This window comes from Typopeltis vanoorti, chromosome 8, assembly GCF_054136105.1.
Source record: "Typopeltis vanoorti isolate ZY-2024b chromosome 8, IOZ_Tvanoo_1.0, whole genome shotgun sequence".
NCBI classification, from domain to species: domain Eukaryota; kingdom Metazoa; phylum Arthropoda; class Arachnida; order Uropygi; family Thelyphonidae; genus Typopeltis; species Typopeltis vanoorti.
The window spans coordinates 92,505,812-92,521,956 of record NC_143556.1 but is presented as its reverse complement, the minus strand read 5'-3'; the positions used below and the strand labels follow the sequence as shown (position 1 = coordinate 92,521,956).

Genomic DNA, 16,145 nt, shown 5'->3' with positions numbered 1-16,145 from the left:
GACAGGGATGCGATACTCTATAGTGGGCAGCATGACTTTGTGTAGCATAGGTCCTGTTTTAGTAACATATTCACATTTTATAATAAAGTGAACAGAATTTGATAAAGGTAATGGCTACACCATGATGCTACTTGACTTTGCCAAGGCATATGACAGAATTTTACATGGAAAACTATTACAAAAGATGGAGCAAATGGGAATGGATGTGAGGCTAGTAGCATGGATTGGGGGGTGGGGCTGATGGACAGACACGAGAGAGTAGTATATGATGGAGTGGAATCTAGGAAAATGATGGTGACTAGTGGAGTACTTCAGGGTTCAGTACCAGGATCACTGCTCTTTAATTTGTATATTAATAACATAGGAAAAGATTTAAGAGGGAATATTCATTTGTTTGCTGATGATGCAAAACTAGGGAGAGCAATAGTTAATAATACTGATGTAGATATTCTGTAGGATGATTTAAATAAATTGGTATTGTGAGCAAAGGATAATCATTGTCAATTGAATGTTGTAAAATGTAAGGTTATGCACTTAGGTTGAAAAGGTTGTCTATGGTGTATCACATTGATGGTATTGAATTGCAGGAAATTGATGAGGCTAGAGACATGGGGATAATGGTGGACAAAGAGTTGAAGTTCAGAAGGCGTATTGCAAAAGTTGGTAAAATAGATCAAAGGATTACTTGGATGTTGAAAAACATGCTAACAAGTAAAGATAAGGACATTATTATCCCTGTTTATAAAGCTATGATTCAGCCACATCTTGACTACTGCACACAGATTTGGTCACTTAGGTTTCTTGTGGAGCAGGAGATGGTAGAGAGGATTCAGAGGTGAGTGACAAAGACAGTGACAGGTCTGTGGAATACTCCCTATGAGGATGAGTTGAAGATTTGTGGGTTACAAATCTTAAAGTTTAGTTGATAGGTGGAAAAAAGGGGACATGATAGAAACTTTTAAGATATTAAATTAAAGGGTTTTATAAAATTGATGCAAGTGTCAATATGAGAGAACTATGGGCTATTCATGGAAGTTGTGTAAGAGATAAATGTTTCTATCATATCCCTTCTTTTTCTCCTATCAACAACTTCTGCAATCCACACATCTTAGTCACTCACCTTTGGATTCTCTCCATTACTTCCTCATCCCTAAGAAACCGCAGGAGGACCAGACTTGAGCACAGATTTTTCGCATGGAGAGTGGTGAGTGAGCGGAATGAATTGCCAAAATCGGTTGTGAGTTCCCTGATGGTGAATGGATTCAAGGAGAGAGAGAGAGCGGTATGATAGGATTTGTGTGTATAGTTGATTTGGATCTCCCACGGTGAGTCTCCAGGCTCCATGGAGATGCTGTAAAATAATAATAACTCTTAGTAAGGGAATACCGTGAGTAGACATAAGTACAAAATTAATGATGGAAAATCTCACGTAAAAAGATTTTTTTAATATTATAATTTTCGTCTGTGTCACAGGCATCTTCAGTACATGTTAAGCTCAAATTAAACAATAACTGACAATTCCAAAAAGTGCCACCTAAGTAGCTAGTGTAAGATAACTAAAAAGGTCAATAAAATTTAAAAAAAAAAAAAAACTATATACAATAAAAAGTTAGAAAAGATTAGCTGATTTCTAAAGTACTATCTCCCATAAAGGGAATAGACGTAAACCATCAGATCTGTTTAAGTTAGGAGAGTGGAGTAAAGTTTCACATGTTTCTTTATAAAGCCGTTCTATGAGGATTTGTGAAGGACTTGTCTTTTTTCAATGAACTCTGTGTCTGGTTAAGATGGCATGTTCTGCAAGTCCAGACTGTTCAAGTTTAAGGTACTGAATATAAGACTGGTGTTCTTCTAGTTCGAATAGAGGCAGATCTTCCTGTTTGTTTGAAATAAGATAATCCACAAGAGCAAGGAATCTGGTAGACACCTGGATAATTAAGATGTGGAAGCTTGTCCTTAGCAGAAGTGAGAAAGGAGGAGATTTTTCTGACCGGTCGAAAGGCAACAAAAATATTCAGTGGTTTTAAAACTTTTGCTATACGTTCACTAATGCCGTGTACATAAGGGATAGGAATGCACGTTATTTCTTCTGTATTTGAAGAGGAAGACCTACTCAAAGCTCTTTTTTTTTTTTTTTTTTTTTTTTTTTTTTTTTTTTTTTTTTTTGTTAAGAAATTTTATTGACCTTTTTAGTTATCTTACACTAGCTACTTAGGTGGCACTTTTTGGAATTGTCAGTTATTGTTTAATTTGAGCTTAACATGTACTAAAGATGCCTGTGACACACAGCCGAAAATTATACTATTAAAAAAATCTTTTTACGTGAGATTTTCCATCATTAATTTTGTATTTAATAATAACAATATAACTATACTCAGTAAAATAGGATTAGGGTGAACTCTATATTGTCCGAACCTTAGTTAACGGAGTACCTCATATAACTGAATTATAAATTTCAGAGTACCTTAGTTCCATGTTTTGTACACCAGAAATGTATTGTCCCTGATATCATTTTTGATTGGTTGGTTTCATGTATATAGGCCGTATGTGCAAATTGATAACTTTTTTTTTATTTTAAACATGATTTGTTTTATTAAATTTCCTCATTATGTTAGAGTGTTCCAATTAAACCATTCTGCAATAAATTTAAAGAAGAGTGGTGTGAAAGTTTTTCAAATTTCATTTATGCATTTGATGTTAAATGTAATACTATTATGTTTTAGTATGGTTTATATTTTATATATATATATTTTATTTTGGTTAGAAAATAAAATTTTCTGATATGACTGTCTATAAATCATGCTATCTTAAAAAGTTTTTGAAAAACTACCAGTGACCTGCCTTATTTATGTCCCAAGAAAATGTGTTTCTCTTATTTTGCCAACTATAAAGGACAATATGTTAATTTAGAGTACTGAGAAATAAGTTTGTCAAACTTATTTTTCTTTCATGAGTTTTACCTGCTATTCTCTTATTTATTTTTAAGATTTTTATATGAATTTATGGTCTGCGCGATTAGCCTAGTGGCTATGCGCTTCGCAACCATATGCCTGGGGAAATAGTGTCCTGGGTTCGACTCCCATCAATGACGTGAGGAGCTTAAGGATCTTTCTTAGCCATAGCCAAGTTAGCCGGTCTTGGGTGTGGACAGCAGGGTTTTTTCCACCAGTTTATCTGGGGTTTTTCATCCCACAAGCAGGCAAACCAGCCCTGTGAACACACACACAGGCTACAGTCATAGGATATAGTACAGCAAGGAAGGCAACGGGAAACCACCTTACTCATAATTATTTCTCTAGTAGCATATAGCTACCCCACCAGCCATATGGCTGAGGGAATAGAATAGAATAGATATGAATTTATACAAGGCCGTATTCATGGGTGTGTGAACTGTGTGGTGGCACAGGCCCCTGCAAAGTGCAAAAAAATTTGAAAAAAGAAAATCAATTAATTTTTTTAAATTATTATATAAATTAATATTGTAATTATTATGTAAAAAATATTATTATATAGAAAAATATATGTATATAATTTTACAACCAACTAGTATATACATATACTGTTATGGCAAATTTTTTATGTGACATTACTTGCAAAACATCTTAAAAAAAATATTTTGTAAACTGGTTTTAGGTTATCCAACATCAGAATTTTTCAATAGCAGTTTTCAATCTACATTAGATTTATTTATTTTCTAATATTATCTATTTTAGATATATTTTATTTATAAGGTAAGTAATTTTGTTTTAATTTATTAACTTATTTTATAGTTAAATCTATTGTATTTAATTCTAGAGTATGACTAGTCATGAGAGAGATTATTATGGAAGAAAATACCCAAGTGGGCATTAAAAACGAAAGCGAAAACGAGAAAAAGAATCGGCTGAGGAACATCAAAGAAATTCACTGTTTAAATTTATGAAGTTGAACTCATATATTTTTTCAGATATATCAGTTGATAATGGGAGTGCTGAAATAACTACAAACAGTTCTTTGGCTTCAACATTAATTAATAATGAGAGTTCTGAAATACTCAAAGGAAGCGGAGAACATGACGCATTTGGTCAAACAATGAGTATTGAAGATCCTAAAACTGAGACACCAGAGGAAGGTGAACTGTTTACAATTAATGATCCAGCAACATGGCCCAAAAATTTGAACAATGCAACACTAACACAAATTGTACAATATGGTCCACCGTCTCCTCCGACTGAAAATGATTTTCCAAAAGATGACAAGAGGCGTTTTTCTACAGCTCACTATGTTAGGACAATTGCAAATGGAGAGAAGCAAAACAGAAGATGGCTTGTATATTCAAACTCTTTCAACTCTATTTTTTGTTTTTGTTGCAAATTATTTTCTTCTGATAATTTTTTATCTAATAATAGCTTTTCTGACTGGCGACATGTAAGTGAAAGATTCAAGTCTCAGGAACAAAATCCAGTGCTGATATGCATGTATTCATGGACACAAATGGAATGTAATTTAAAAAATCACAATGCAATTGATCAGGCAAATCAAAATGTCATAAAATTTGAAGCAGAATTGTTAAGAAATGTTTTAAGACGAAAAGTAGCAGCAATTCTTTATTTATCCGAACATAATTTAGCTTTTAGTGGTAATTTTAATACTTCGTATACAGCCCATAATGGTAATTTTCTTGGAATCATAGAATTAATTGCAGAATTTGATCCACTTTTAAAAGATCATTTAATGCGATGTTCGAAAAAAAAAAATTATAGGTAACAAAATTCGTATCACCCATTGTGCAAAATGAATGAATTGTTGATATGGGAACCAAAATTCAACAAAATATTGTGACTATGAAAAGGCAGGCAAAGTACTATTCAATAATTATCGATTGTACTTCTGATGTTAGTCACCAGGAGCAAATTTCAGTAATTTTTAGATTTTTACATATATTTGAAGCAGATATTGAAATTCATGAACACCTTTGGACAGTTTTAACAACTAATGACACTACTGGAGGTATATATGAAAATATAAAATCACTTTGTATAATAAGGGAGTCCATGCTTACATTTTAAATGAAAACGAAAAGGCATTTTATACTCCTTGAGCCTGCCATAATTTAAATTTGATTTTAGAGGATGTCGCAAAATCATCAATTATAGCAATAATTTTTTTAATGTTATACAAAAAATATATACTTTATTTGTTGCCTCTACTTCACTTTGGGACATATTAAAGAAATTTGTTAAACAATTAGCTCCAAAACCATTATGTGATACAAGATGGGAATTCTAGTAGAAAGGCTTATACGTTGGTCATACATAACTGGTAATTAGCTTATGGAATTAACAACACATATAAAGGATATTAATTAAAGGCAACTTTAATGAATAACTTCAATATTTCGGCAACGTCACGTTGCCATCTTCAGGAACATAAAAATATGGTATGTGCACTCAGGCACACTAACAAAAGCAAATGAGGAAGAAGGCAAGAAACTAATATTGTTCCTAAAGTCCTAATGGTGCTCTCTGGCAGGCTAATTTGGTTGTCTTGGCCGTTGGGCTGAAGTTCTCATAATGTAAGTCTCCCAAATTTGGGATAGTTTCATGCACTCAAATTTGTTGAGGTTTGGAACGATTTTTAGAGCTGCTGATGATTCCTTGAATAATCTTTCATACTTAAACTTGCTGCGGTGTATTATTTTAGTTTTCTTCCAACGATATGGTAGGTATCTAAGGCATGGTCTGCCAGCCCAGAGTGGCTGTACTGATGAAACTGGATGTAGTCTTTGTGTTCTGAAATCCTGATATTTGCTGTGCTGCCTGTTTAGCCAAAGTAGGACAATTTGCAGCTGCAAGGGACCTGGTATACACCAGGTAGGTCTAGGGGAAGTGGTTGATCTTTGGTAGAGCAGATAAGGGATGCCAACTTCTTGTATATAACAAGAAGTCAGGTCATATTTTTTGAGGATACTGGTTATTTTCTCAGAGGTGCCCTGGATGTAGGGGATGGTGATAGATTTGGTGTAATCTTTATTGTGGAGGGGGGGATTTACTGGTTTTAGTATTTTTTGGGGGGTTATAGCCATTGGCTAAGAAAGTATTGAGGATGTGGTTTAGTTCAGTGGTTAGGACATCGTCATCTGAGCAGATTAATTTTGCCCTGTTATATAGTGTTTTTATAATCCCGTATTGTTGTGAGGGGGTGGAGGGGATTGCTGGTGAATGTATCTGCCTGTATAGGCGGGTTTTCTGTAAACAGTGAAAACCAAAGATCCATTAAACTGGCGAGTGATTAAAGTGTCTAGGAAGGGGAGGGTGTTGTTTTCCTCTTTTTCTAAGGTGAACTGGACTCTGTGGTGTTGGTTGTTTAAGTGTGTTAGAAAGGAGTGGAGTGTATCTGAGCCCTAGACCTACCTGGTGTATACCAGGTCCCCTGCAGCTGCAAATTGCCCTATTTTGGCCAAACAGGCAGGACAGCAAATATCAGGATTTCAGAACACAAAGACTACATCCGGTTTCACCAGTACAGCCACTCTGGGCTGGCAGACCATGCCTTAGATACCCACCATAGAATTTGTTGGAAGAAAACTAAAATAATACACCGTAGCAAGTTTAAGTACGAAAGATTAGTCAAGGAATCATCAGCAGCTCTAAAAAACGTTCCAAACCTCAATAAATTTGGGTGCATGAAACTACTCCGAATTTGGGAGACTTACATTATGAGACTTCAACCCAACGGCCAAGACAACCAATATTAGTTTCTTGCCTTTTTCCTCATTTGCTTTTGTTAGTGCCAGCGTGCACATACCATATTTTTATGTTCCTGAAGATGGGAATGTAGAATAGAATCAGTTAGAGCTGTACGTTTTCAAATTCCAGAATTTTTAAATGTACTAAAAGAATTATTTAAAACTGCATCAGATATTACTATCAAAGTAGAAGTGGTTTCAATATATGAACAAATAGATTCATTTGAGTTTATACTAAACCTTGTAATTTGGTATGAGCTTTTGTCAAAAGTTAATTTATTAAGTAAAGTATTACAAATGTAATCAATTTCATGGTATGATATGAACACAGATGGATAAGAAAATAACTATTTATTAACTTAGAGGCTAATATTTCGCTGGTATTATATCCAGCATCTTCAGAGCACACAACATAATGACTCCTGCCCTTCCTGGACACACTGATCACACGTCTTCCAGAAGGTTCCTTATCATTTTCAGTTTATAGAAAACCCACACATATAGGGAGATACTTACACACACAATCACACCATCACCCTTCTCAACAATATGGTATCTTAAGAACACTAACCCATAGAGCTAGAACAATCTGTTCCAATGACATTGCTCTCACTGCTGAACTTTCTCACCTACGTCATACCTTCTTAACCAATGGTTATAATCCCCATAAGATAGATAACATACTAAATGCTACCCAGAAATCCCCCCTCTCTCTACCACAGAAGACTACAACAAAACTATCACCATCCCATACATTAAAGGCACATCTGAAAAGATATCTAGGGTGCTTAACAAACACCAACTATGCACAGTATTCAAACCTTATGTAAAATTAGCAACTCTCATCCGTTCACCTAAGGACAAATGCACTCCTTTATTGCATCCAGGAGTCTATGAAGTGCCCTGTTCTTGCCATCAAGCCTACTATGGACAGACAGGAAGAACTGTGGACATCCGCCTCAGTGAACACAAAAAATATATTCGACACTTTCACTATGGCAAGTCAGGTCTGGCAGACCATGCTTTGGATACCCCCTGCACACAGGATCAATTGGAAAGAAACAAAAGTAATGCACAGAAGCTTCTACAAGTCAGAGAGGTTGTTCCAGGAATCAACAGAAGCCTTAAAACATACTCCAAACCTTAACAAGTATGGCTGTATAAATTTACTAAAAAGTTAATTCAGTTAATGGTACATTCGTGAATAATGAGGTGATATCAAAACTCACCATTAAGTCTGAACTTTTTGAGGTGTGGTTTTCTAAAATACTTTTTAGGTGGGTAGAATTTTTAACAAAAGAGGGAGAATTGTTTGTGCAAGTGGCTAGTAGTTTGGCTAAATGTTTAGCAAGTTTATATGTGGGACTGTTTATACTGTCTACAATAGGACATAAAGGTGTGCCTTGTTTGTGAATTTTTGGAGCTCCATATATCCTGGGTATTTTAACATGGAGAGATTTGAGTTTGTTGCCTGTTTCTTTTGGCCAGGAAGTGATTTTGTTCAATAACTTGCACACCTTATTCTTTTGTGAGTTGGTGGGATCTCAATCTATAATTTGATATGTTGACTGGTCTTGGAGAAGGTCTTGAAGTCATCCTTTCAGTATGTCCCAAGTATTTCAACTTTCTTCTGTCAGTATCCTTAAGGAGCCTTAAAGTTCTACCGATCTTTTCTGGCATCCATCCATTGCCTGTCTTTCAGTATATTATTATAATACAGGTACCTCCATGGAGTCCAGAGACTCATTGTGGGAGACCCAATCTGTTGTAATATCTTCTACTGTCTTTAATGCATTATTTTATTATCTTTACTATTCTACACGTTTTTTCTATATATTTTCCTTTCTTACTCTGCCTATATTAGTAATATCTTTTTATGTTTATTCTTAATTCTTTATAGCATTATTCTAATGCGCTTTTCTCTCTTTACCTTTCTCATTTACTCTGCTGCTTACTATGTTTATCTACCCTTCGCACTACGAGTCTTATGCCTAAGATACTAGAAAATTTATTTAAATTAGACTGCGCCACTAATATCGTTTAATTAGCATAAAACTTAATTAATAATATGGCCGGCAGATTTCTCTCTCTCTAACACAAATTCCTTCAATAAAACTTTACAGTCGTGGTCTATTCTTTTACTTAACTTTACGCTTCGGCTATCTCACATAGTTTCCCGCTCACAAGTCCGATTTATTTAGGAACAGTGCAGTTGTAAAAATAAACAATCAGGCAGCACTCCTTTAACAAAAAAAATCAAAACACATCTTATTTACATTACTATGAAATATACATGAATTAAACAATAAGGAGATTGCTTTCTCTATCCATCTATAAAAATTCTTTTGCACAATTTAGAACCTTTTTACTTCAACATTAATTAATCTCTTTAACTCAAAAGCCTATTAACTCTCTGCTTACAAATTTAACTTATTAAACTCCTAGCTTACTTGCAAAGAGGTTAGTTATTTTTACAAATTTGATATCAATTTCCAACATGCCAATTGACTCTCTTAAGGACACTTCTTATCACTATTAAACAAAAATCTTAAACATCCTTCTATAACAACTATAAGAGAGAATATACAAAAAGTATGTAACTTACAAAGGCTCTATATCGCACATTCAGTCAAAAGTCTTTCACTAAAAGTTCTATGGCAATTCTTTCATCTCAGATCTCGAGCTTCCTTCAGGAAATTTGGCTTCAGTATTATCTCATCGGAAAAATAGCGGGCTGTAAACAGCGGCCTGTGATACTCATACAGCTCCAGCAAAATGTTGTTCTCCCACGGTGAAAAGAAAAACTTCTGAGCAAAACTGCTTTGGGTAATTTACATCACTTTTTCTCCTCTGCTTCTGCTCTCCGAAAATGCCTGGACGACTGCCGTCTCAAGTAGCTTGAACTCTCGCCTCTAAGAAACTGTAATTGCTGTCAACTGGGATCCCTCTCTGGCCTGGAAACTTTTCTCTGGCAATTGGAACTTCTTTAGGCAACTCTCTCTCTCTCTAGACTGGAACGGGAAGTCCCTCTCTGGCAACTCTTGGAAGAGGGGAGCTCCATCTGCGGCCTCTGGAAACCCTTTCTCTGTCCTAGAAGTTTTCTCTCTCTCTAGCAACGTCTTGAACTGGAAAGCTCTCTGGCGACATCTGGAGCCGGGCAGCCTACTCTATCTAGCAACGTCTGGATTTGGGAAGCCCCATATGCTTGGCTCTGTTCCTTTTTATTATGCCTTCTCTGAGACCTCGCATGAAGTTTGTAATCCCCGAAGAATTCGGCATGATTCTTTCATCTTAAGTTTCAAGTTCGGCCCACTCTTTGTTCTCTTCTGTGCCTTCTTTTGATTGTAAGTTGCCGGCCATCGGAAAGTTGTTTGAACCTTTCTGACTGATCTTGGAGGTGTTTACGTGCAGAGCTTGTAAGCCTTTCTCATACACACAAAGTTTATAAACAACCTTTCTTATGCCACCATGTAGATCTATTACATACAGCTCCGGCGGCAAAAACATTGCCTTTGTTTTTAACACTCTAACATATTCTTATTAAAGGAGTATATACAGTTAATTTCCAAAGAGCTATTTACAAAAACACCTAGTACAAAATATACAGAGACAAACAAGATTTAATTTTACATCATTCTTATGAGACTTGACCTAAGTAAAAAATCGATGTAATATGCTTTGGAATATTTAAGCTACAATCGAGTTTTTATACTATCATACCTCTCCTTGAACCTATTAACAGACAAAGCACTCACAACTGACTCTGGCAGTGTATTCCACTCATTCACCACTCTCCAAGCAAAATATCTAGTCACACCCCTACTAACCACACCTTTATTTAACTTCCAGGGATGACCCCTTGTTCTGGTCCCTCTAGCCAAGCACTGAAACATTTTCCCAGCATCTGTTCTATAAAAACCCTTTAAGCAACTTAAATGTTTCTATCGTATCCCCTCTTTTTTTCTTATCAACCAACTTCTGCAATTCACACATCTTCAATCTATCCTCATAGGGAACATTCGACAGGCCACTCACACATCTTGGTCACTTGCACTTGAATTCTCACCATCGCTTCCTCATCCCCAAGAAACCCAGGGGACCAGACTTGAGTACAGTAATCCAAATGTTGACATATGAGGACCTTATAAAGAGGAATAGCATCTTCATTATCTCTACTTGTTAATGTATTCTTCAATAGCCAAGTAATCTTATGGGCTACCTTAGCAATATGTCCTCCCCACGAATCTCTAGCTTCATCTATTTCCTGGAGTACAGTGCCATCAACATGATACATGGCTTGTAATCTATTTATCCCAAAATGCATAACTTTACATTTCTTGACATTAAACTGACACCCATTAACTTTTGCCCATACTGACAGCCTATTTAAATCGTCCTGCAAGCTCTCCACATTGCTTGATTAACTATTACTCATCAGCAAACAACTGTATATTTCAGGGGTGGCCACAACATGGCTTGTGAGCCACATGCGGCTCACATCCATGCATCATGCAGCTCTTCATGATCTACCAGGAAAAAATAAAAAGAGAAGAGGAGACAACAAAAAAGAGGAACAAAAGAGAAGATAGAGAGAAAAACAGGGTCAATAAAAATTACTGCAATAAAAAAAGTTTAATTCGAAACACATTAAATAAAGTTTACTTTGAACAATTATAATAATTTTAAAGTTGAAACAATAATTTTAGTTATTTACTAGTAAAGGCCTTCCTTGTATCCATTTTTCTTAGTAAGCTCCTTAAAATTAGGTATGTAATTAGTCAAAGCAGTTCTTACAAGCTCGTTACAACCTCACCATGCACACACACTCACTCACACCCATATCATCACATCGGTCAAAGGTTGCGACTCTTCTAAGTTTTACCAGAATTATTTTGGCTTCAAAAGGACGCGTAGTTGGTCACTCCTGGTATGTTTCCTTTCAGGTTATTTCTTATATCATTTATGTACAAATTAAACAGCAATGGTCCCAGCACCAAACCTTGTGGCACACCACTAGTCACCTGTTTTTTTGCTCAATTCTGCCTCTCTATATACTACTTTTTGATATCTGTTCAGCAGCCACCCTGTTATCCACTTAACCAGTGTCATATCCAACCCATTTGGTCTAATTTGCCTATAGAGTTCCATGTGGTATTCTGTCAAATGCCTTTGCAAAATCATCATATAGCCATTTTCTTTATCCAACTCAGCTCTTACTGTATTATAAAAAGATACTAAATCACTAATATCCTCAATAGACTTCTGTAACACCACAATCCTAAAGCAGTAATCTTTTTCCTATTTTTCAAGTTCCACATCCATAAGTCATTGTTGAAAAAACAGCTACATCCAGAATCCTGTTTTTTTTCCTGTGGAGATAGATCCATTCCTAATCTTTTTCTGGCATCTTCTGAACAGCAATTCTCTACATTAATAATAATCCCAGGTACTTGAACTTGCAATTCTTTCTCTATTAAGGTACAGTTGTTTCTCAGGAGCTGCCTGTCTGTATTTCCTTTGAGAACCATAATCTTTGTCTTGCTAGGATTGAGCTGAAGTCCTCTGTTTCTTACTGATCTCATTAACTTTGTAATGACAAAGAACAACTAGAAAAAATCTTTAACACAGGAGTACTGTTTCATTGGCATGCCTAAGATTAATCTTAGGACAGATACCCCATCCTAGTATCTGTCCTAAGCTTATCCAGTGCTATATGCATGATGTCCTCAGCATAGATAATAAACAGGAGAGGAAAAAGTAGGCATCTTTGTGAACTCCCTTTCCAACCTGAAGTCAGTCAGTTAATCCAACACTTGTTCTTACATGGCTTCTTGCTCACTCTACAAATTAGCTGTCAACCTGATAATGTGTTGCAAAAAGCCCATTATTTTCATTAATTACCACAGTTTCACATGCTAGATGCATTCAAAAGCTTTAGAGTAATCTATGAAACATATTATCATAGGGAGCCTAAAATTCTTTACACTTTTCAATGATCTGTCTAAGGCAAAGGATCTGATCGCTGGTACCCTTACCTTTCCTAAAACCTGCTTGTTCCTCAGGCATCTCTGCCTCAACTTTGGCTTCAGACCTATTTAGAATGATCTTTAATAAAATCTTGCTTGCATGAGAGATGAAACTAATAGTTCTATAGTTCTTGCAATCCTTCATATCTCACTTATGTAGTGGTATGAAAACCGACTTCTTCCAGTCTCTATGCCATGATCCTGTCTCCCATATCCTTGTAATCAATCTATGAAACTCTTATCCCTTCATCTCCTGTGGCCTTAATTAACTGCTGGAACTTCATCTAAACCCAGGGCCTTATTGTTGTTAAGCTGTTTAAATGCCTACGTGGAGGAGGTTCCAAATTGAAATTTTCCTGATTAGAGGGCTCCTCCAAATTTTTCATATCCTCTTTGCCATATAGTTCTTCACAGTATTCGTTCCATCTATTTTCAATTTCCAGTTCTTCTGTTAGTATTGTTCTATTCCTGTCTTTGATGACATTCAATTTGGGCTTAAACTTATGCTTTAGGTCACAAATTATTCAAAACATCCTTTTATAATTGAGCCTCCTGATCTGGAACTTATTAGAATAAAATTTTCTTTGTTCTGCTTGATGGCTCTTCTGACTTATCTTACCACCCTCTAAGCAAAATATCTAGTCATAACATCCTTGCTAATCATGCTCTTACAATTTCCAGGAGTAGCCCTTTGTTTTGTCCCTTCCTGCCAGTACTAAAAAAGTCTTCATTATCCATCCAGTAAAACTCCTTTAATCCTCTATCATTTCTCCTTTTTTTTGCCTATCAACTATTTTTTGAAGCCCACAGGCCTTCAATTTATTCTCATATGGAGCATTCTATAGACCTGCCACAGCCTCTGGATCCTCACAGAATCCAGGTGACCAGATCTGTGTACAGTAATCCAGATGTGCTCTTATTATATCCTTATAAAGGGGAACAATAATCTCCCTATCCTTGCTTGTCGGTGTGTAATATAATGTGCTGGCCACTTTTGCAACATACCCTGTCAACAATCACCCCCACCCCCAACTCCTTGGCCTCATCAGTTTCCTGCAGTTCAGTTCCATCAGTATATTACACAGCTTGTGATCTCTTCTTTCCAAAATTCATCATCTTGGTCACTTTAGGTCACATCAAACCAGCAGCCATTTACTTTTGTCCATACTGCCAGCCTATTTAAGTCATCTTGCAGGATTTCTACATCACATTCATTGACTATTGCTTTTCCTAGTTTTGCATCATTAGCAAATAACTGAACATCTCCTGTCAGATCATTTTCTATATCATTGATGTGCAAACTAAACACTATAGGACCAAGTAACGAGCCCTGCAGTACACTACTAGTTGTCTCCCTTCTCCTGGACTGAATCCTCCATAAGTCACTCTTTGATGTCTGTCCATCAGCTGCCCTCTAATCAAAATCACCAAATTCATATCCATTCCAATTTGCTGGAAATTATGCAACAGAGTTGCATAATTTGGAGCAAATTGGAATCTTGTGAGATGCCTATGCAAAGTCCATGTCATATTTCTGTCCACTCAGTCCTGAATTCTGTCTTTTACCAACTGCTCCATTACCTTAACCACCACTCTTGAGAAACTGATTGACATATAACTTGACTTATGTCTTATCACAATATGAGCCAAAAAAATTGCACCTGATTTCTCAAAATGACCTAAAATTCCTTGAGATGACAGCACATGTTCTCTTTCTCTTTTGATTAGCATTCAAACATTTGGGGACTCACTTCGCTGAGAACTTCTGCACGTCCAGATGTTGGTGGATAATGACCCCAACTCATTTACTGGATATTCCCAAAGTCTTTTGCAATGTTTTTGGCTGGTATTCGTCTATCATCAAGGATCATGGCATGTACTGCATCAATGTTTGCAGGTGTTTAAGGTCTTCCTGATCTGGGGACATCTGTTGTCACACGATGCTCAGTTTTAAACTTGGTAACCCATCTGGCAACTGTTGTTCTATCTCAATTCCTTCATGGTGACAACAGTATGCTGAGACACAGTCCCCTAAAGGACAAAGTTTGATGAATCTCAGTTGCAGACTTTTCTTGCAGATGAAAAATTTGATGATTGCCCACACCTCTGTCTTCAAATTTTTTCAAAATCTCTGACATATATATATATATATCTTATATATCCTAAAAGGAAAATAACAAATTATTACAATTTAATGAAACATGGGGATTAAAGGGTTTTAAGATATGTTCTTTCTTGTGGTTATATCAGTTGCTTTAATATCAATTTTGTTTTAGGTTTATCAAAACTGTTCATCTCCCCCTTCTATTTATTTATTAATTGATTTTAGACTAAATAGTATATGTTTTCCAGGATGGAATGCCAATGTTGACCCTTATAAATAGCAAGTGTTCAAGTGGACTAAAAAGTGAAGTAGCAAAAACGGGAATAGATGTCCTTTTGAGAATGGTATTACTTGATTCTTATCTCATCTCATCAATAATATATTATAGTCTTTATATAACATTATAGATGTTATAGTCTTTTTTTTTCTATTTTGTAATTTAGTGAAGAAACAGGGTACTATTTTTTGAGATTTTTCAGCACATTGAATATTTTCATCATAAATTATCAAATATGTTATTGGAGTAGAAACGATGCCTATGGACTTCCAGCCTCCATATAGTGTATGTGTCTGGTGCAGTTGGGGATTGGCAACCTTTTCAGGAAGAAGTTTATATTTCTTTTGTTACTGGAGTTTGGCATCTGACAAATCAGAAATAAATATACTAATTTGTCAAGACTTCATTTCATTTGTTGTCTTCTCAGATATCTGAAAACCAGGAAACCAATTATTATTGCATGGAATTCAAAAGTCCAAAGACTTAGCATGGGAGATGCACACAATTCATACATCTGCTTGAATACATTGACCAACAGGGTACTCAAAGCTGACTTTGGCAACATGTTTTGTGGTGAAGATTTTGGAAAGATTGGTTAGAGCTTGCATTCAGAAATGGGTTGACAGTTAATCTCTACTTTGCAATGAACAGCATGGGTTTACTAAAGGAAGGTCACGTTTTAGCAACTTGCTCACATTCTATAATAATGTTATCATTGAACTAGACAAGGGGGATTGGTTACACCATGATACTTTTGGATTTTGCTAAGGCTTTTGACAGAATACAGCAAGGAAACCTGTTGCATAAATTGGAGAATATGGGTTTGGATTATGAAATATTAGTGCAGATAAGAGGATGGCTGTCTGATATCAAGAAGTGGTATATGGAGATGTGAGTCTGCAAGATTTGAGGCAGGTGTACAAGGATCAATCCTTGGTCCACTGTTATTCAATCTGTACATTAATGATATTGGAAAGAATTTGACAGGTGACATAAAGCTATTTGCTGATG

The 16,145-nt window shown here is 35.8% G+C and overlaps 1 protein-coding gene across 2 annotated transcripts in view; it reads left to right on the top strand.

Annotated features, from left to right (window-relative positions):
• The window catches only part of LOC150104195 (putative aarF domain-containing protein kinase 2), a 176,937-nt gene that overhangs the window by 130,713 nt on the left and 30,079 nt on the right, over positions 1-16,145 (top strand). For both annotated transcript variants that reach the window (XM_090396824.1, XM_090396823.1), the window contains one exon: positions 15,106-15,201. In XM_090396824.1, coding sequence (XP_090252950.1) covers positions 15,106-15,201 — 96 coding nt within the window. The remainder of the gene's footprint in view (positions 1-15,105; positions 15,202-16,145) is intronic.